A 23,097-nucleotide genomic window follows, 5' to 3' on the forward strand; every position below is an offset into this window, starting at 1 on the left:
CTCTCTCATCATCATCACGGTGGTTAGGAGATGTTAACAACCTCGCCTGGTATACATGAGGTCGTGGGTTCGATCCCGACTCTTACGCCTGCTGTATATTTGGAGTTTATGGTGTCTATCTCTCTCATCATCATCACGGTGGTTAGGAGATGTTAACAACCTCGCCTGGTATACATGAGGTCGTGGGTTCGATCCCGACTCTTACGCCTGCTGTATATTTGGAGTTTATGGTGTCTATCTCTCTCATCATCATCACGGTGGTTAGGAGATGTTAACAACCTCGCCTGGTATACATGAGGTCGTGGGTTCGATCCCGACTCTTACGCCTGCTGTATATTTGGAGTTTATGGTGTCTATCTCTCTCATCATCATCACGGTGGTTAGGAGATGTTAACAACCTCGCCTGGTATACATGAGGTCGTGGGTTCGATCCCGACTCTTACGCCTGCTGTATATTTGGAGTTTATGGTGTCTATCTCTCTCATCATCATCACGGTGGTTAGGAGATGTTAACAACCTCGCCTGGTATACATGAGGTCGTGGGTTCGATCCCGACTCTTACGCCTGCTGTATATTTGGAGTTTATGGTGTCTATCTCTCTCATCATCATCACGGTGGTTAGGAGATGTTAACAACCTCGCCTGGTATACATGAGGTCGTGGGTTCGATCCCGACTCTTACGCCTGCTGTATATTTGGAGTTTGTGGTGTCTATCTCTCTCATCATCATCACGGTGGTTAGGAGATGTTAACAACCTCGCCTGGTATACATGAGGTCGTGGGTTCGATCCGGGCTCTTACGCTTGCTGTATATTTGGAGTTTGCGTGTCTCTCTCTCCCCGTGGTCGAGTGGATTTTTCCTCCGGGTCCTCCAATTTTTCCCTCCACATTTAGAAACGTGCGTTTAGAATATTTGGCTGCTATACATTTCCACATGATGATAAGCCACCACATTTAGCTATCATTTGCGGCCAAGTCGCTTCGGAAAAGGAGTTACATAGCTCAGTGGGCCTTACCTGGTAAATAAAAAAAAATAGTTAATTGTTTGTAAAGTGTTCTGAACACACCCACACCCCCCAACAACTACAGGCGAGAAAAGACCAAAAGCGTCTGATTTGACAAGACAATAATTGTTGGGGTGAGCGCGTTGACCGGTGGAGCTTAGGGTATTGTTAACATCGCCGGAATGTGAGAGATGATGACCCAATGGATAGATCGTGGTTTGACGATGATTAATAAACACTGATTCACTCCAAAGACAAAGCTCCCCCGTATAGCCTTAATAAACTGTTGGGGCAAGTGCTGTTAGGGAGCAGCACCTACGAAGGCCGGCACGGCACACGAGGGGGTGAGTGGCCAGCACCACACCCGGCCGCCTTTGTCTCTCCCTGGTGGCGATGTTTACACACCGCACCAGGTACTCCGAGTCGACCTCGGGGAGGCCCGTGGGCGGGAATCGAACTCGGGATGCGGGGTTCGTAGCGCAGCGCGCTAACCGCTGCGCCACCGCTCCCCAGGTGACACCCATCCACCCCACACTCAACCGCTACACTGCTCCCCCAAGGTACTCTCTCTGACATCGTCTATTTACCCCCCCCCCCCAAAGCTCAACACAAGAAACGATTCCACACTCTTGATGGTGCCGTTTGTTGCTGCCCGTTTGACGTTGACGTGCCTGCACCCAGCCGGTGTGTTTATATATTTAAATAAAAACGGTATCCACGTGACCGGGCGCGTGGCCACCTCCAATGATGCCCCTCCCCCCTTCCCCACCTGGGGTCCCGCCCCCAAACCCCCAGAGCCGGAACTACCTTCACCCCCCCCCACCTCCCGCGCTCCGCCCCGCCGCGCCCCCCTCCCCTCACCCATCTCCACGCGAATCCCTCCACCTCTAAAGTAACGCGGCCGAGGAAGGGCTGTGCCGCGGCACATACGGCAACGGCAAAAGAAGTACCGCGGGGGGTGTGAAAGTAGCGCGGGTCGCGCTGGGTTCAACTTCGCTCCGCGTCCGATACATTTTTTTGTATCTCCCCCCCTCCTCCTTCGACGACGACGACGAAGAAGAAATTTGTGGGGTTTTTTTGGTGTGTCGCTACCCAATTTTCCCTTCCTCGATCCAAAGGGGAATGCTGATCGCGGCGGCGCGGGCTGCGTGCTGATCGGAGCCCACGATGTGGCCGCTTCTGCGACTCCTGCTGCTGCTGGTGGTGGCGACTCCGCTTGCCGAGCTGGCGGGAGGTAAGGCCCCCCCCCCCCAACGCCACCCACCACCCCACCTTAGGGCCGCACCAGGCGGTAAGGCTACCAGGCGAGACCGAGGCTTCGGATCGTAGGCCCCGCGAGGTCGCCGCGCGCTTGTTAAATTGTGCTTCAGCCGGGGCTTCTTCGGGATTATCTTCTTATATTGTTGTTGTGGTGAGTGGTTGGTTTTAGTTGTGTCGGTTTTGGTAGTGTTATCGATTGGCATTGGATGTTGGTGTTGGCTCTGTACGCAGTGTTAGTAATGTCTTTAATTACGTCTCTCTTCGCTGTTTCTCGTTCAATTGTCGTTGTTTAGTGTTGTTATTTTCACCGTCTGATGTTACCTCGACGTGTCGTGTTTGACATTGTTGTGGGAGTGTTGGTTGTGTGTGTAAATATCCCGTGTGTGTCTATTGTTGTGCCAATGGTTGGTGGTTGTGTGCTGGTTGTGTGGAGGTGACGTACCTTCTGCTTGTGTCTCTTGTTGCGAATACTCGACCGTAAATGTTTTGTCTTTTAAAAGTGTTCGTATTTTATTCGTGCGTGAATTAGTATCATATTTGCCGTGATTGATTTCCTATCGGTTAGGTCGTAGGCAGTCCTTTGAGTCTTCGACTCTTCTCCGACAGTATCCAACGGTGGTTTTGTTGCGAGTGTTATTAATGGATCAATTTACGTGTTCATAAACGATCCATCCTAGCGTAATGTACACACAGACAGCCTCTTTGTCAATGCACTGGTGGAGCCAGCTTGCCCACACGTAGTCACTTCGACACGCGGGCTGGCAAGTGTTGGTGAAGTGGGGGGCTGGGGGGAGAGAAGAGTCCCAGGACCACTTGCAGATTGTTAATTGTTGTTAGCCGTGGCCGGGAATCGAACCCCGCCCGGGGGACCAAGGTTCGTAATCCCGACAAGCGTGGTGCGTGTCTTGTAGCTCGTACATACAGCACCGTGCGTGGCTCTTTATTGTAACTGGTTAATTTTGTTTTGGTGATAACTCTTGAGTGGGTTTTTTCTTATTGTTACCGTTAAGTCTTTTTTTTGTGTGTGTTGAGGTCTTAGATTTGTTTTGGTAGTTTGTGACTCTTGATATTTGGTAGTGGATGTTAGTTAATTCATCATCATATAAGTAATGACCTATCCACTGCTGGATGTTTGCTTGTTGAACTTCTTTCGTGTGCCGTACGTTGACAACCGTGCTAATCGGAGGTGCGGGGAAAAGACAACACAGCAACCCGACCAAGCATTTGTCAATAAATGAGTTTGCATTATAGATTTAAACGTGCTCCAGTGGCCTCATAACACCTCCCTCCTCAAGCTGTAGCCATCTCTCACGTTGCAAAACAGTCCATCAGGGCGCCACGGTGGCTATGAGATGTTAACTACCTCGCCTGGTACACAGGAGGTCGTGGATTCGATCCCCGACCCTGACGATGCCTGCTGTATATTCGGAGTTTGCGTGTCTCTCTCCCCGTGGTCGCGTAGATTTTACTCCGGGTCCTCCCGGTTTTCCCCTCCACATTTATAATCAACAACACGCGTTCAGAGTATTCGGCCGCTAGACTTTTTCCACGCGATAAACCACTAAATAGAGCCATCAAGTCGCTTCTGAATAAGAGCTGCATAGATTTGTGGGCCTTACCTGGTAAATATTTAGTTTGATAATTGATGTAGCTACCAGCCACACGAGCTGACTGAAATCGCTGTCTCTGTTAAACTCGGCCACCACCATCAACTTCAAGCGACGTGTCCTGCCTCCAGCCCACTCAACGTGATGTCATTAACCTGGCCATGTTCTCCGGTCCACGTGTTTCTCCTTCTGTATGGCAGCGAGTGTCCTGTAATTTCAAGAATGCTCGTTTGACATTTGCTGTTTGGTTTAGTTGTTATGGGTTATGTGTTGCAAGTGCCCTATTTGTGTGGCTGTGTATGTATGTATGTGTGAGTGTTGTCTATCTGTGTATTGTCTGTGCGTGTGTCCGTGCGTGTGTGTTTATTGTGTATGTGTCTGTGAAGTATGGGTTGTTGCAAGTGCCCTTATTTGTGAGTGTGTGTACCTATTGCGTGTCTGCAGTCTGCGTGTGTGTGAGTGTTGTCTATCTGTGTATTGTCTGTGTGCGTGTGGCTGTGTGTTGCAAGTGCCCTATTTACGCGATTGATATTGTTTATGGAAGTTGTTCGTCTCATAATCTGTATATTTCTTGTTACTGGTATCTGTAATATTAGTGACTGAATGATTGTTTGTATTGTCTATAACGGTTGGCAACGTATGGCGCGAAAGAAGTTCAACATATATACTAACGTTTTAGAGTGGTGCCAAAAAAGTATTTGTTGTGCTCTGTTGTTCTCTTATAATGATCAATGCTGCCACGTACGTGCTTCCCATCGTCACCAACACGCATTGATCGGCGTGGTGAAGTATGGTCAACGAACCCCCTGATATATTGCATGGCATGGAGAACGTGTCCGATGATTCTTGGGTGGGTGTTGTCTCAAGCCACACACCTTTTGTCTAATCGTGTTTGCACCTGTATCACTATTGTTGTTGCAGAACTGTATCGAGGTGTGTAACAAATGACAATGTGGGTGTATATATATAGCGTCTAAGTGTCACGGCATTGTGATCAGTTTCTGTTGTTAAGAGGTAGTGCAGTCGGTGTGATATTAGTCCGCTTACTTTTCTTGTTGTTTGTCATCTGCGTTTTTTTTATTGTTAACGATTGCACTGCAATACCTCGCATTGTGGTGATTGCATATTATTTTGTGGTTTGTTGGCATTACTGTGATGGCATTTCATGTTGTGTTTTACACTCCATCTTGCCGTTTCTCTTGTCATGTGTACGTTATTGTTGTTGCTGGAATATATCATTTGATGTTGGTAACAATTGTGTAGTTTTAACAGCCCCTTCGGCAATTCATTTCTGAAGAAATACTATTTTTGTCTGCCGTGTGTGATGGGCATTCCCCGGACTAAAAGTTTCCACTTGTGTCTCTGGAAGCCAATTCCACCCCACCCCCATCGTCCATCTGCCCAGTGAATAATTAAGAGACCCAGCTGAACCCCTAACCCTGGCCTCTCCTCCCCCGCACCCAGTCCCTTTCGTCTGCCTTGTGTGCGAATAATCGAAGACAGTGGCCGGTTTTGGCGTCTTGCGCCAACGAGGAGCTGTAGTGAAACGCAAGAGAGCGTTTGGCTATCGGATATTAAAACGTAAACCAATTTTTATTTTATTTTACCAGGTAAAGCCCACTGAGCTATTAACGTATTTTTCAGAAGCGACCTGACCACAAATGAGAGCTCAACGAAGTGGCTTATCGCGTGGAAATTTCTAGCAGCCAAATACTCTGAACGCGTGTTTCTAAATGTGGAGGGAAAAACCGGAGGACCCGGAGAAAAATCCACAGGGAGAGGGATATACACACTCCAGATATACAGGCGTCAGGGTCGGGGTCGCCAACGCGGCCGTGTTGTTGTAGCAGCTTAAGGGCCCCTTACCCTCCCATCTGTACCCTCTCTCATTACCCCCTCGGCCACCCAAAAACAACAACAGCAGCAGCAGCAGCACCCACCCAGGGGCTGCTCGGGCCTGGCTCGTGGTCCCCTCCTTTGGCCATGCTGACTTGGGTTGGGACGGCCGACCTGGGCTGCCATGGCGTTGCGTTCTTGTGTTTCGGGCACCGCGTAAATCACCGTTGTATCGTCGGCCCGTCAGCTCGCGCCTGCATTTGCGCCCGCGTGCGTGCGAGAGCGCGCACGCACGCGGGTGAATGTGCGCTTTGTGTTTGTTTTGGGAAACCATTGCTCACTGGTCTCATAACGCCTCCACCACCACCAACCACCCCGTCCCTCCCTCCTCGGTTATCCCTGCCTAAGACCCCCCACACCGCAGGCCCCCTGATTGTTTCCGTAATTTCAGCCCCACTTGCGCTGTGTTTATATTCATAGAGAATATAATAAATGAGACGCACATAGACAGAGGGGGGGTAGGGTGGGTAGTCGGGCGGGAAGGGAAGGGAAAGGAGTTGGAGAGAAATCGGCCCACCGCTTCCTTCCATTTTCGCCGCAGTTGCCTTATCTGGGCGAGTGGCGGTCAGCCGCAGCAGATGTTCGCCTTCCCCCCCCCCGACGTCACGGCGCTGTGAATAGCGATCATTCTTGCTGCGCACGCCGTTGTCGAGTGGCGCCGTGGCGGGGAGTCCCGACGCGCTCCCGTCAGTGCCAGCGTGCAGCAGAGGCCGATGCTCAACCACTGTCCCAAGTGGCGATTCGCTCACCGGAATCGATTTGTACACTCACGCGTGTTGTTCGTGAGGACTGTTCGGGATTCGTGCGAGTTGCTTGCGGACTCAACTTTGAGCTGTTTTTTATTTCACCCGGTAAGGCCCACTAAGTTACAGAGTTATTTTTTTCAGAAACGACCTGGCCCTAAATGATAGCTCCATGAAGTGGCTTATCACATTGAAATTTATTGCAGCCAAATACTCTTAAACGCATGTTTATAAACGTGGAGGGGAAAAAAGCGGAGGACCCAGAGAAAAATCCACGCGACCACTGGGATAGAGACATGCAAACTCCAAATATACAGCAGATGTCAGTCAGGAACAAAACCATGACCTTCATACAATGCAAATAGTTTAACATCTCGCCACTGGCGCCTCTAGCGAATTGCTAACTAACATCATCGCTCCAGAAGTTGCTTGTTAAACTTGTGCTCTTGGCATTGCTCATGTTTTTTGAGATTATTATACGGTTAACACTTTCCGATGATCGCAGTGTCCATCACCGGAGGTCGGGGGAGGGGCGTTATCTAAACTGGTCCTTGGCCATCCCCTTCAACTTGAATTGGACCAGCGTGGTTCGCTTATGCCACGCTGCAAGTGGAGTCTTGTATACTCGCCAGCATGTTTACTCGCGTAGGAATGAGTTTACAGTGGGGGACAGAGTCAAGGGTTAGGGTCGGGCATCATATAACGTCCCGAACAAAGTTGCAATCCAGTCGGAGCAGCGTGGTTGGTGTAACTTTCTGAGAAATTGGGACAAATGCAAATTCATTCTTACCCTATTGTCCCCCCCCCCTCCCCCCGAAAGAAGTTTAACATACATCAGATCAGTTTGCATGAACCGAAAATGTCTAGCCTTAAAATTCACTACATTCCCAAGTCGCATACATGGCTAGTCTTACAATTAAGAATTCCTCATCGTCATCTCGCTTTACAACGTATAACGACGCAATGCCCCGATCCACAAATACGAAGGTGGAGACATCACGGCGACGATATACTACTCCGCTGCTCCTGACGCGGTTGTCTGAGACTGACTACCCAAATTGTGAAATTGTCAGTTGTAGCTCTGTGCATCTACATCGGGCGTACAAAAGAAAGACCAAAAAAACATTTAAAAAAATGTGTAAGCAGCTGAATGGATCGGTGCTTCTCGGTGTCTCTTTAACATTGAATCGTTCCCCTTGGCATTTTCACCACCATCATTCAAAATGTTCCTTGACAAAAAAAACTGCCGCCTGGCGTTTGTCATGGTTGTTAACCCCCCCACCCCCACCTTCGTTTTATCGCGGTATTTAGAGGCAATCCTCGACGCCCACGTCACAATGAACCGCCGAAACAACTTAACTCCCGTGGCCATTACACCTAAGCCCGGAGCCAAACCAATAAAAGCTTGCCACCTTCCTCATTAACAATGCTCTATAAATAACCCCCCAAAAAATACATTTTAGCTGTTAGCCAGCGGTGGTGGTGCTTGTGAGCAGGAGATGTCCACTAACGTATGGTTGCAGATTTCTCCTTTGAAATACTAATTTTATATGTTGACTTAAAGCTTTCGTGACTGCAGGAATTCATATTCTTGGGTCTTTCGGTAAAGTCACGTTGATAGGTTCGAAGAAAATAACAAAAAGCTACGACGTTTCGATCGCAACACAAGCGGTCGTCTTCAGGAGAACCTATCCACGTGACTTTACCGAAACACCCAAGAATAATAATGCTTTTATATGATTTACAGCCGGTTATCAAGCCATTGCTTTGTAAACATCTGTTTAAACTGAACTATTTTATATTTTACCAGGTAAGGCCCACTGAGCTATAGCTCTTTTTTTAGAAGCGAACTGGCCAAAAATGATCACTAAACGAAGTGGCTTAGCATCACGTGGAAATGTATAGCAGCCAAATACTCTAAACGCACGTTGATCCAAAATGTGGAGTGAAGAACCGGGAAGAGAGAGACATGCAAAGTCCAAATATACAGCAGGCGTCAGGCTCGGGATAAAACCCACAACCTCCTGTATACTAGGCAAGGTAGTTAACATCTTGCCATCATGGCGCCCACCCCATGCCACGTCGGCCGTGGGGGTTGTTTGACTATACTTCACCACGCGTGTCATTGCGGGGTTGGTGAAGGTGGTGAGAGGTGTTGTGGGGGGGGGGTAGGACCGGTTCGGATATCACTGGTCAAACGTTAGCCCTGACTGGGAATTAAACTCAGCCCACCGGTTTCATAGTGCAATGTGCTACCCACTGCAACACCCCTATCTGCCCCCCCTTCCCCCCCCGTCTTTACAATGCAGTGCCTTAAACAGTAGTGGTGATTCTAGTGGTGTTGATACGGGTCTTGGTGATGGTTGTGTTGGTGGTTTATGGCGATGGTAATGATGGTGATTATGGTCCTGATGGTGGCGATTGTGGTGGCGATGTTGGTTTTCTGATGGTGATTGATAGTGCAGAGGGCAGAAAGATTAACTCAATTATAGTTGTAAACCACAATCTGCAGCTCATCGCATTGAAAACACTGAATCTAAACAGAGCGGATGCGGCGGGCACTATTAAATTGACAGACCGCTATCCGTCAGCAAATGCGAGGCGGCCAAACAAACCCTCTCACCATCTCGCACGTCATCATATGGTCATCCACATTCGTCTCCGAAGAAGCTGCCAGCACGTGGGGCGAAACGTCGGACATGGTACCGAACAACATGCGTTGCACAACCCGAAAACGCATCGGAGAGCTTCGCTCGTTTGTTGTGGCTGTTCCACGCTTGCTCGCGCGCGGGAGCAATCGGCGATCTTTTCTGCACGCCCTTGTCTCTCGCTCCCCCCGGTTATCTCGGGCCCCGTGCGCCGGCTTACGTAACGCGGTGGTGGTGAGGGTTTGTGTGTGTGCGGGGAGTGGTAGTGTAGCGGTTAGCGCGCTGCGCTACCAACCTGGCGACCCGGGTGGTGTTGGCCACCCACCCCCTCGTGTGCCGTGCCGGCCTTCATAGGTGCTCTTTTACAGCATTTGCCCCCACAGTCTGTTAAGGCTGTACGGGGAATTTTTGTCTTGTGTGTGTGCGGTGACCGGTCGCGCAATGGTTAGCGCGCTGCGTTACAAACCCAGCGACCAGAGTTCGATTCCCGCTTGCGGCCAACACCAGCGACGATTATCTAAACTGGTTCTGGGCCTCCCCTAGGTTAATTCGCCCTAAAATTAGTACCTGGTGTGGTGTGTAAACATCGCCACAAGGGAGACAAAGGTGGCCAGGCGTGATGCTGGCCACCCGTCCCCTCGTGCGCCGTGCTGGCCTTCACAGTTGCTCGCCAACAGCACTTGCCCCCACAGTCTGTTAAGACTATACGGGGGACCTTTGTCTTTGTGTGGTGCCGTGAACGGTGGGTGGCGGCGGTGGTTTTGTAAGGTGCCGACCAACCACAGCTGCTTTCTCTCTCACCATGTGGTCCGCGCCACGCACACACACGTACGCACACGTTGGCCTTTTGTCTGCCACACTCACCGCAGCACACTACCTGCACTTTGAAGCTCTCTCTTGGTGTTGGTGGGGGGGTGCTAAAAAAAACATCGGTGCATAAACATAGTGGTGTTTGAGCCTTCAGTTTTTAATGGTCGCAATGTGATTGTTGTATGCTTATTTAAACTGGTTTCGAACTCATACCACGAAATGTACACTCAATCTACGCTCGCGACGCACACCAACAGCTGCAAACCGTAATCCTATATCTAATCCTATACCCCAACACGTCGTGTCTCATCCCGTTCCCAACACTCGCACACACATTCACAACTCGCAGTCCAACGTACTCTGATTCCCCATACCCAAAACACCCATTTACCTTGATCCCCGTACCACAACATGAACGCGTGCACATGCCGTATGCTGCAATCGCTCACCACCCATACCAACAAGTGCGCACGCACTCCGATCCTATACCCCCAACACTTAAGCGCTCGCATCGAATGCCCAACGCGTCCCATCTGTTGCCAGAATTTGGGTTTGGAATCTCTCTTCAACTTGCCGGCGAGCTGAAACGATAATAATCGCCGCGTTGAGACGCTTTGCGCGCGTGACGATGTAATTTGCTCTTCATTGTCGCGTTGGTGGAGGGTTCCCCCGGCGCGTATTTGGTCAGAAGATTACGTGGCCGAACACAAAAATCGGTCGTGAATCACCGTCATCATCGCTAGCATTTGAAAAACCCTACGTCTTAACTTTGTCGATTCGCAGCTTATATCGCAACGCCAATACACATTGAGAACATAGCACAGCACATTCTGATCCCATACCCCAACACCAAACGCACTCTTAGCCCGTACCACAACGCCAACACATTCTCAACACATAGGCAATGTCCTGCTTGCTCTCAACCCATACATCGTCAATGCACCTTGAACCAATACAGCAAAATCAACACCCCTGGACGGTACGATCTCATTAGGTTGAGATGCGTGTCTCTACACTGGTTTTTGCGCATTGCTCTGTGATCCAAGCGATTCCAGTGACCTGCATTCGATTTCTGGCCACGGCTAACATCGGTGGCAATCCTGGCCCTGTCTTAGACCGACGCTTCACCCTTTCCCATTTCGAGGCGTCTGGAAATTTGCAGGGTGGGTCTCCCGTTCACCGCTGAATCTCGGGAACGCGCAAACGGTTCGGCGTTAATTTTATTTAGAGAGGCGTAGAGTTCCTGTTTTTCAAGACATTGTGCTGTACTCGCCGCAGAGAACCGTAGCGACAGGACCGCACTCGATGATAGCTGGCGCCAAACCATGCCATGCGCCCTCCCGCACGGCCTTTTACTTCCGTTTGGAAGCGATTCTGTTCAGATGACGTAAAATGTACATAATCGGAATGGAAACGGAAGACAAAACTGATGAAGTACACGTACATCATCGGAACGGGAGAGGGTTAGATGAGCACTTGGTAGGGTGCGCTTTATTCATCCTCTGTTGGGAGACACATTGAGCCATCTGTGGAATGGCCACGTAACCCTCTTGAGTGCCATGCCGACCTTAATAGGCGCTCGCTAACAGAATTTGCTGTTAAAACACACAAGGCCAGATGCGGGGCGGGAGGGGGGGTTATGTCTCGCTTTGTCTGTACGCATACACAGGCTACACGAGAGACGAGTGTTTATCTGCGGGATGACACAGGTGTGCCATCGGAAAAATCAAGTACCCATTAAGCACGCGAGCTGTGTGTGTGTGGGGGGGGTACCCACAAGGGCGTGGGTTGTGTAACACGCGGCACAGCTGTGCCTGTAACGCGAGAGCCTTAATTCTCGCCCTAATATTTCGTGTTCTCCTCTTTTGGAAAGAAAATATTTGACTCCCCGTCGGTGTTGGTTGTCGCAGCCGGGCTTTTCACGCCTTTATTGTACGGAGTGCTCTTGTATTTAAAAAAATAAATAAAGGAGTTGGCGAAACATCCGAATGCTGGCCCCACCTAAACAAATCTTGAGACAAAGTACAGTGTAACTTTTCCAACTTGCTATTGTAATCCCGGGCCTGCATCTCTCCACGCTCCTTTGCACGCTTTTAAGCTTTTGTGTTCAGTCCTCCTCTTCGTCATTGTCCGCACGTTTCTGATCCGTGCGTCGTTACGTTGACGGACGGAAAAAGGCAGCGCGAGGATCGTGGATCGTACGCACGCTGAAGACGGAATATTCACCGTTAAGTAAAGTGGCTTATAGGACTCGTCACTCGAAGGGATGACGGCCCTGGTGGTCATGGCTTACGACAGAGTGGCAGCCAGGGGAGAGCAAACGCCTGGGAGGACGTCTCCCGCGGATGAGATGGAGCGACAAGATGAGCTCGTTGACGTCCCAGAGCCCCTTATAGTTACGTCGCAGACCGTGAGAGATGGCTCCGGGAGGCCATCCTTCCCTCGGTGGATTGATCAGAGCTGATAATGAACAAGATAAATGATCTCAAACATATTTACATCTCGCTTAGAGTACATGTGCTTGGCAAGGGTAAAAAAAAATCGAAAACCCCCAGTAAAAACACCGCTTTGTTTCTCTGGAGACAATGCAGATACCATCAGGTGATCACAACAAATGATTTGTCACTTTCCCTTCAAAGGCCTGTAAAACTTTATGGTGGCTGAAGGAGAGGCGCGCGCACACACACACGTCCAGGCAGACGTGTCTCCTCCTCCTCCGCCGCTACCACCACCACCGTAAAACCAGTGCCCTAACTGGCCGGTGGGGGCCGGCCAAATTGCGTGGGACTGGCAGGCAGATGGCTCAGTGAGATGAGATGGCTCGGGCTGCACCCCCAGCACCTGATTTATTACTCCGTTATCCTGAGATCTCTTCCCCGGCTGTTAGGAGGAATTTGATGGGAAAGGCGAGAATGTGCAGACTGTGTGCGCGCGCGTAGGGAAGGGGAAGATAGTAAAGCGGAGTAGTTGTGTGTGCGCTGGCGTACATGGGAAGCGTTGGCGTAGCTATTCGCGCGCTGCGCTATGAACCCGGCAACTCTCAGAGTTCAATTCCTGCTCACGGTCAACACCAGTGACGATTATCTAAACCGGTCCTGGGCCTCCCCCTAGGTCCACTCAGCCTCAAATGAGTACCTGTTGCGATGCGTAAACGATGTCACTGGGTTTACGAAGGCAGCCGGGCGTGGTGCTGGCTACCCACCCCTTTGTGTGCTGTGCCGGCCTTCATAGGTGCTCGCTAACAACACTTGCCCCAACAGTCTGGTAAGGCTATACGGGGGATCTCTGTCTTTGTTTGCTGGTGTGTATTCGTGCTGATTGCGATACCACATCTCTGCCTTGCCGTTTTATTACACCTCGGCAGAATAATGCGCTCGTCCGTATTTCTAGATAAGTCGGTGGGACCAGTACATTTAGAGTATTTGGCTGCTATAAATGTCCACGCGATGATAAGCCACTATGTAGAGCTATCATTTGTGACCGGGTCGCTCCTAAAAAAGAAGCTATATAGCTCAGTGGGCCTTACCTGTTAACATTTTAAATGTTCTTATCTTTCCTATATTTTGGATTGCTATGGTGTTTTTGTATTGATTGTTGTAACGTTCTGACCCACCTCTACTGGACATCTGTGAAAAAGAGCTTAATAGGTCATTGGATTCTGCCTCCAGTGTAATAAATATTCTGACTTGTTTGTACCACCTGAGATGGCACCAGTCCAGTTTGTACCATCAACTTCAAATTACCACTCGGTGAATTATTGTAGTCACTTTATTTAATAAGTATAAATCTGCAGAATACACTTTTGTATATTCAGCACAAACTCAAACTGGTATCCTGTTAGTAATCGCTGCGATCTGCCGTGCTTACCGATTGCTGCTCCGGCCCGTGAACTAGGAGCAGAATGACGAAGGGCCTTCAGCTTGACTTTTTTTCCCAAATACGCGAGGAGTTTCCTGGTAAAAGGTCCGGCCGTGTTTTTGGTCTTCGCGCACACACACGGCCGAGCACAGGCGGCGAGATAGGGTTACGTAATGCGAAGTGCCGTTTATTAAGTAATGACGTGCGATGGCTCGGGCGGCTTCAACAAAAAAATATATTCGTCGGGTGTTTATAGATGCTTAGTCGGCTGTAAAAACAAATTAGCCACAAAGTAATTTAGCAGCAGCTCTCTCGCCTTGCCTTATAAGGCCGCGTCTTTTTGAAGCCCCGTCGGCGGAGGTTTTCGGAAAAGTCTGCAGTTAAAAAACAAGTGGAATTGAGCGAGCGTGTACTTGGGACCTAAATCCCCCGCAGAAAGAAAAGGGTCTTATATTTTCTTTATTTTCCTCGGCGGCGTCTTCTCATGCGGGCCTTTGTACCTCCAGATGTTTAGTTTTAGCATTGGAAGTTTGGCAGGGCGAGGAAATTTCACGCTTAACTTCGCCAAGCAAACGGGGGCCGGCAAACAGAGTGCTGCTTTGTGAGCTCCACGGTGGCGGCGGTGGCAGTGGTGGCGGTGGTGGCCGGAGGAGAGAGAGAGAGAGAGGAGGCACTTGCGGAAAGCAGCAGCTGATTGACATCGCTTGCCCCAACGTAAACAATGGCGTTTATTTGCAGGCCCCCCACCCCGCTCCTCCAAACTCACCACCCTGCCCCCACCTCATACCACACCCCACCCCTGCATGCTGCTTACAAAACTGATCTTTCTTCTAAAAAAAAAGTCGTAATAAACCTTGAGCAAAACGGAAAGACAACTTCACAAATCTGGCTATCGCCTGATGAAGCTGGTTGTTGTTGTAATCGCCAGCGGAACGTGTTGTGGGTTTACTCTCCAAAGCACCGGTGTGCTGATCTAGTAACTAATTGGCACGTTTTGTTTACCTGACAAACCTTACTAATTGGCCGTGTCTGGTGGTGGCGGGTTTAACAACACATTTATATTTACGTGATCTCACCCAAAAGAGCCCCTTTATAATGGATAATATTGGTCGCAAAAAATAACCTCAACGACACTTTCGTTCGTAAGTAACGCTGTGTGGCGTGGCCTTCAAAGGAAAAGTCGATGATCGGTGACGATGCTCGCAGTGGGCCTTCTTCACAGCACATGGATGGAGATGTCAGAGAGTGGTAATGAGCGGGTAATGAGAGTTGGAGATTCACAATGGGGCCTGATGAATTCGTTTCCTAACGACCAGTTTTTAAATTGGAATACGAATAGTTGTGTGTATGTTGAACTTCTTTCGCACCATACGTAGCCAATCGTGCTAATGGGGAGAAATGGACAAATACTTGGAAAATCAAAGCATATGACTAAATGAACTCAATTGAAGGGAAAAAATATATTAAAAAAAATGTGTTCCTAAGTCACTTGGTTATTCAAAAGTGTATATAAGCAGAACTCCTCTTTGTGTCTTAGAATATAAATATAGACCGATGTTCCCTACAGCAGCACTTGTTTAAGCGAGTAAATTCATGACCAGTTTCATCCTTTTGGGTCTCATCAGCAGCAGAGCCAGGCTTGTCAAACAAGTTACCCGATGCTATTTATTGGCGCGGAATTATTCGCTTTGGTTGTGCATTTTGTCCAGTTGTGAAATGGTGAGATTGCGACGTTTGGATTACGTGTGAGTCTCTTGCTGTTTACTTTGGGCCTGTTGGGGGAGGATTTTTTTATGTACACTTCGGGCTCTTTTTATAATATAATTTGTGTGTTTTGGTTGGCGTAAAACTTGTCCATTCCTTTTCAAATGCCGTGCGAGCAGAGGAGAAAAAAGATTGAGTGGCTTTTTATTTTTCTTAATTTGGGCATGGCACGTAAACTATAGATAATCGCTTTTAAAATGACACCCTATATGTATGAGTAGGGTGATTTAGAAAGTTTGGCTGAGATTGGCTAATTTGTGGACCTTGCCCTATCAGGCCGGACAGAATGAATGAAATAACAGAGCGTTGTATAAAATAATATATATGTAAAAACTGTTGTATGAAATAATATATATGTAAAAACTGTTGTATAAAATAATACACATGTAAAAACTGTTGTATAAAAGAATATATATGTAAAAACTGTTGTATAAAATAATATATATGTAAAAACTGTTGTATAAAATAATATAAATGTAAAAACTGCCCCCATAGGTGGCAGATCACGCAAGTGCTGCAGCGGTCATTATTTCTGTGCACGCTATTTTCAGCCTTTGCTCCATTTACTCTCGTCAGTTTGTGATCACGAGTACATAACTCGCCACTTGTGACTTTACGTTCACTCTTTCTACGGCCGTTAGTCATTTCATCGTGAGACCGTAACCCCATTTTTTTAAAACCCAGCTCTGTTTTCCACCCCCCTCCCCCCTTTCGCCAGGCTCCACAGCACCACCACCACCGCTGCTCCTCTTCGCCAACCGTCGTGACGTTCGACTTGTGGCGACCACACGCCCAGACGGCGCTGCGGGTCCCCCCGCGATTGGTGGTGGTGGCGGCAGCAGCAGCGGTGTCGGCGCCAGCGTTGCCAACTCCACGGTGGTGGTGGTGGGTGGCCTGGAAGACGCCGTTGCCGTGGACTTCCTGTTTGGAGAGTCCGCTGTCTATTGGACGGACCTGGGCGAGGAGGCCATCAAGCGAGCGTCCATCGTCAATGGGACGGCATGGGGGGGAGCGGCGGGCGCGCCGCCGTCGGCGGGGGCTGGCGCGTGGCCGCAAGTGACGATCGTGGCGACGGGGCTGGTGTCGCCGGATGGGCTGGCGTGCGACTGGCTGGGACGCAAGCTCTACTGGACCGACTCGGAGACGAACCGCGTGGAGCTGGCCGAGCTGGATGGCTCGCACCGCAAGGTGCTCGTGTGGCAGGACCTGGACCAGCCGCGCGCCATCGCGCTGCACCCGGCACAGGGGTGAGTTTGAGTGAGCGTCTGTGCGTCCGTGCGTCCGCGCCGCCTGGCCTGGTGCAAGCGCCGTGGTGACGTGACTGCTGGGGGCCATGGGTGGCGAGATGTGCAGGGGAAAACTGGAGGACCCGGAGAAAAATGCACACGACCACGGGGAGAGAGAGCGCGGACACGCAGACTTCAAATATACAGCAGGCGTCAGGGTCGGAATCAAACCCAAGACTTTCTGCATGCCAGGCGAGGTAGTTAACATCTTGCTACCGTGGCCTCGCCCACAAATCCTTTATGAATCATAACATTTGGTTACGAAACCCGATGGGTTAGGTTCCTCACCGCACTTTTGCGGAGCAAGCTCAGAATCCCGTGGTGGTGTCGGGGCCATTGTGCCGTCACGTCGGGTAATGGCCCGATTGCTTGGCAGCTTCAAAATAATAATAATTATCACGCGGGCTGTTTCACAGTGAGGCCCGCACCAGAATCAGAATCTTTGTTTAGACTGGGAGAATCTGATGAGCCTATAGAGCTCTTTTTCCACAGACGTCCATTTGAGTCGGAAAGTTACAACGACAAACGATACACACTGAGCATTGAAAAGCTAAGCAAGTCAAAGCAAAAATAAAGTCAATAAGCGCCGCACTCTTGCCCAGAAGCATCGTGGGGTCACATATTTATTCTCGTTTTTCTCCTCCCGTGAATTTTGAACCAGTTAAGCTTCCTCCATTTGGTACTATTCTCAAAATTGCATATACTGCCTTCTCCTACGGTACAATGAGTACGTATGGTACGAGAACACATCTATATACACACACACACACACACATGGGACATATGGACCAGATATTTTCAGGAACAGGATGTCCATTGTAGAAAATGGGACACTTAACACATGTGGACTTTGGTAATGTACCACAGTTATTTAAAACGCATAAGAAATGACTTATTCGACCCTTAGAAGTGTAGATAGAAGATTGGCAATTAACTTTATTTAAATTGTCATTAGAATATTAGCAAGCGCATGCACGCCGACGAAATGGAGCAGCTTATTAATTCACAGTTGGTGACTTGTGGATGCCTCTAACCAGCAGTTGGTTGACCATGGCAGATGTTAGCTACGGCCGATTGAATCGCAGCTCCGTGTCCCAACGATGCAGAAAAGCAAGTGCAGCCTCAGGCCAGTTTTAGCACGGAGACGTGCGACGTCGGCTTTTTTTACTTCATCGAGCGCAAGTGGTCGGTGAACAAAACAACGAAGAGCCATTTTTTTAGAATTCGGAAAAAAAAGCCTCTATTTCAAGAGCCTGAATGCAACGTGAATTCGAGAGGGTGGTGGTCCTTGATAAATAACTATCACGAAGCCGTCCTTAAAGAGCCGCATGTGGATCCGGAGCCGCAGGTTGCTGACCTCTGCCCATGGTAAACTGGAACTTGCGTGGTAAACTCGGACTTCCATGGTCAGGAGTCGGCAACCAAAATACCAAGAAAAGACATTTTTTTTTCGAATTTCTAGAGCCCGCACTGCAGTTCCGTAAAGAGCCTCGCGCGGCTTCGGAGCCACAGGCTGCCCGACCCCCTCATCTGGCGCAAGTGCCCACGACCAAATCGGCTAGGACGCGCCCGCTCCCTCCCGTCAGATCTCGGAGAGCCAAGCCCTCGCTTTGGATACTCGGGTGGCAAGAGGCAGCCCTGCTAATACGCCGGTGTTGCCGCCCGCTCGGGTTTCTCCCCACCACCCTGCTGCTGCAGACACAATGGTCGCAAAGGTGATCGTCTGCCCCCGGGGGCCCACGCGTCGTAAAACGCGACGGAGCCAGCTGTGTCTGTGTGCACGCGTCGCCCGTCGGTAGTGGTGGTGGTGGTGGCGGCGGCAGCGGCGGCGCCTTCGAGACGCGGAGACGTGAAATTCCTGAGCTGCCCGACACCGGAAAGGAAAGCCCTCTCCCCCCACTCCCCCCCCACCACAACCCCCCCCCCCCACTTCTTAGCCGAGGAGGCATTCATTTGTATGGATTAGTGTTTTCCTGCAAGTTCAAGTCACTTATCTCCTCCCCTCTTTTACCCTTCCCCGCTGTTTTTCACGGCTCGAGGTGCCCCCGGGCTGGAAGCACCGTTGTGTTGTTGCCTGCGGGGGGCGGGGGGGGGGGAGCTGTTAAGCCGCCGTGACGGTGGTGGCGGTGGTGCTCGCTCGGTGCAAATGAAACGGGGACTGTAGACAAGTACACCAGATACAAGAAGTGTGTGTGCGGGAGTTTTTTCAATTTCCACGTTTCTCTTCGCGGCGGAGGCTCACGCTGTTTTAATGTAAGAGGCGGCGTGTGAAGGTGCTTAATCCAGCCGTGACTTCTCCCCCGCCCCGACCACTGCCTCCCCTCCTCCGGTGCGTTCGAGAGCGTTTGACAACATCCCGCTGATTGGAGGCACGCGGAGGCCCTCCCCCCCTCCCCAGCAGTCCCATCCATCGCTAAAAATGAATGGACGCTTTCCCCTGTGTTGTGTTACGTTACGAAGCGGTGGCAATAATAGTCGTCGTCGCCGTCGTCCTCATCGGCTAATGTTTTGCGTAAATTATTGAGCGTCTCGAATTGTTGCGCGATAGCTGCCACACGAAGCCACGTGCACGCTTCCACTGGAATGGAACGGCCACGTTGAGAGGTCGCACGGGGGAAAAAGTACCTAACTTGTTTTACATCACGAGTCGGACGAGGCGAGAGATGCCTGTCACCGTGGTCACATCATCAGCAGCAGCAGCCCTGGGTCATTCCACTGCTGGATGAAGGCCTCATCCGGGCCGGCGTTTTCACCCATAATCCTGCGGCGGCGTAATAATCTTTCGTTGTCGGATGGTGATAATATTTAAATTATAAATAGTAATAATGATAGCGAACGCCGTGCGTACGCGTGCAGCCCCTTTCCCGTGCCCGCACACGTCACGGGTTGTCATTTGAGCGTACTTCGCCACGCTGGTCAGTTTGCAAATTACATTTCGTGAGTGTTGGGCTTCGTGTGAGAGGGGACCCGGGTACCCGGAGAAAACACATTGTGCACGCGAGGGTGTGACACTCAAACCTCCGTACAGATGGATCATATTCACTGCTCTTCTGCTACCACCTCCGGGACCACCTTACCACCTGGTAACCTATCCATCCGCCTTATGAGGTTTGGCACGATCACGGTCAGATGCGTTAAGGATGGTGGTCATAAACGTGCTGTGTAATCGTATACACGTGTTTTTGGTCACGGCAACATTTGACATTCCTTCGTAAGAGTTAACTATTGCTCCAATTAATTGCTGTAGGGCCATCACGTGGTTACTTAAAGGCTGTCAATGTACATTAAGAGTCAACCATAACAGTCCCTGCTCTCACGCGAGCGACTTGTGATGATGAAAAACGGTAGCGCAGCATTCGTGTCACGCTAGTGTTTCTCAACACCGGCCCTCGCGAGCCCCCCCTCTCCACCCCCGAATCAGGTGCATGCAGTGTGCAGTAGCCTAATTTCCATATGAATATAAAGGATTGGTGCGTACCACAAGGCGGATTCAGGGACTGTCTTACCACTACGACTGGAGTTTTCTTAGAGGAGAACCGCAAGCGTGCGCACACGCGCGGCTGGCTCGTAACTGGTACAACCGTGTACGTTTTCTCAGTTGTGCCGCATTGGTGTCCGATGCCTTTTTTTCTTCCTGGACCGCGTCCGCGTGGCGTTGGAAGAGGCTCTCGTGGTGGACGCTACTGAGCAGTTTTGGAGGCCGTCGCCCTCCAACCACAACGGAGGGCAGAGCAGTGACACTCGCAACAATGAGCGGAGCGCCGGGCAGCTAAAATGCAGCGAGTTGGCACATTGGAGGGGGCAGCTGATGCATCACTCCTCCTCAGGAGGTGGCGGGGGATTGAGACGCTGGCGGGGATGAGGCCACCGGTTGAGAGAGAGGCTGATCGAGATGCGGGTGGAACGTTTTCGCGGGAACGCGCGGACTTCTGGTGACGCGTTTGTGTGAACACGCGGGAGTCGGTGAGACGTCTCCGTGTGGGACCCCCCCCACCCCCCTGCGCTCACGTTGCCCCGCTAATGAAGCAGCCGTAATGAAGTTTGGAAACTGAAGGGTGGGGGTGGCGCGGGGGGGGGGGTTGGAGGAGGAGGTGGTGGTGCGTTGTTTTTTACGGGTTTTAGTTTGTTTGTTTGTCATCACGTTGAGCACCCGTAGTTCCTTTGCCTCGGATTGTCGTTAATGTCACTAGAACAGAGTTGGGTGTTATTTTATGGGCCCCGCTTATCGTATCGATTTTATTTATTACGCAAAGTATTATTATCCGACCGGTGGTGGTGGTGACGTTCGCTTGTGGCTTTCGACTTTGGATGGGGGGGGGGCGTAGGGCTCTGGGTCGGTAAACACGGTGAAAGATTAACCATCCAGCAAACCTCGCCAGCGTGCCCCCCCCTCCCGCCCACCCCCCAAACCAATACCTCCACCGGCTCCCCAATGCCAGCTACTTACACTTTACGTGCTCTTCCTTCGGCCCCCTCTTATTGTTTGCCACCCCCTGCCGCTCCACCCCAACCCGTATTCCTGGCAAGCCGCGATGCGTTAACGCACGCACACACACGCGCACACACATGCACACACACGCGCACACACGCGCACACACACACACACGCGCACACACGCACACACGCGCACACACGCACACACGCGCACACACGCACACACGCGCACACACACGCACACACACGCACACACACGCACACACACACGCACACACGCACACACGCACACACGCGCACACACGCACACACGCACACGCACACACACACACACACGTACACACGCACACACACCTGCGCCCTGTTTGTCTTCTGCAAACCGTTTTTTCTCGTGTGTGCTGCGCGGGGTGCGACGCGCTCCTCCGCCGTGGACGTGAATTAACATCGGGGCCGAAAGGATTTCTCACCTCTGTCTCTAAAAGGGGATGTTTGAAAAATAATGTTTGTGCTGAATTTGGGGTGGAAAGGGGGAGCGGGCGGGCGGGGGAGGTGGAGCGGTTGGTGGTGGGGGGGGTTTTGGCGGCGTTGTGTTTGCATTCACTTTGACATGGCCACTGTTTTGAAAAACACCGTGGCGCTTTAAGAAGAGAGCCTTTTGTTGCAGGTACGAGAGTCGGAGACAAGATGACGACGGTGCGGTTTTCTAAAGAGCCCCCCCCCCCTCTTTGTAGTCTTCCCCTCTTATTGAATCATTTTCAAAACAAAGTCGACTTTTTTTCGCAACTCGCCCCAACAGGTGGCTGGCATTTCATTATTAAAGGGTGGGTAATATCAGTCTATTCTAACGCATTATTACACTCAAGGAAATGCTTAAAATCTTGTAAGTACGAGTGTGAATGTTCCCCGGCTTATGCACGTTTAGATGGCTGTGTGACCAAAATCGCTCACAGTGCCCCCAGATCTCTTCGGGTCTCGAATTCTAAGCAGATTTTGACCCTGCAAAGCGCTTGTATGGGCGGGTGACCACTATGCACAACAGGTTGCGATAGGCCGCTGCTGGGAGACACACGGTGGGCAGCAGAGGGCTGTGCCGCAAAAATTACATTTGTTGTGGTCCACTTTTATTCTGCCGCGTCCGTGGTTCTTCATCCCTCCCCCTCCCCCCCGCGTCTTTTGTCAACCCGCCGCTGACCAGCGTGGTGAAGTATGGTCAAATGGCCGCCACAGCCCAGGCAGTGCGGTGGATTGATCGCGGCTGATGAATGACGACGATGCATGAAAGGTCCGCGCGTGGCTTCGCTTGCAACTAGCGCGCGCGGGGCAACTTGACGCGCTCGTTAGCACAAATGTACTTTCATATTCCCGTGGTTGTGGTTGTTGTTGTGGTTTTTCTTCCCACCCCCCCTCCCGCATTGGTGAGTGAGATAATGGGGGGTTGACGTCACTGCACCACGCCACGCTTTCCCTCCCCTATAGAAGCATCTGCTGCTCGCACAGAAGCAGATGCCCGAGGAATGTGGCCGAAAATCCGGCATGGAGCTGTTCCCCGTACCGGCATGGAGCTGTGAATCCAGACGGCGGTGGCCTCTGAAATTTCAGTTTCGGAACAGTTCCCCATCCGTCACGGAGCGCGGCGGCTCCGGAAGTTGTCGTTCGATTATCGTGCCTTAAATCTCTTCACCCCCCCCCCCCCGCCGAGTGATGAACGTAGTGGCCTCTAGCGGCTGGCGAGGTCGCCCGAGAGCCGTCGCACGTAACGCGTTAGCCTATTTTTTTTTACATCGGCGT

The 23,097-nt window shown here is 50.8% G+C and overlaps 1 protein-coding gene across 1 annotated transcript in view; it reads left to right on the forward strand.

The window, feature by feature from the left end:
- Positions 1–1,870: 1,870 nt before the first annotated feature.
- LOC116940040 (low-density lipoprotein receptor-related protein 6-like) overlaps positions 1,871–23,097 on the forward strand; it is a 67,195-nt gene continuing 45,968 nt past the window's right edge. The window contains exons 1-2 of the mRNA XM_032949284.2: positions 1,871–2,237; positions 16,308–16,836. Coding sequence (XP_032805175.2) covers positions 2,171–2,237; positions 16,308–16,836 — 596 coding nt within the window. The 5' untranslated portion in view covers positions 1,871–2,170. The remainder of the gene's footprint in view (positions 2,238–16,307; positions 16,837–23,097) is intronic.

This window comes from Petromyzon marinus, chromosome 7 (genome assembly GCF_048934315.1).
Source record: "Petromyzon marinus isolate PM22_M1 ecotype Great Lakes invasive population chromosome 7, UKy_Petmar_22M1.pri1.0, whole genome shotgun sequence".
NCBI classification, from domain to species: Eukaryota; Metazoa; Chordata; class Hyperoartia; order Petromyzontiformes; family Petromyzontidae; genus Petromyzon; species Petromyzon marinus.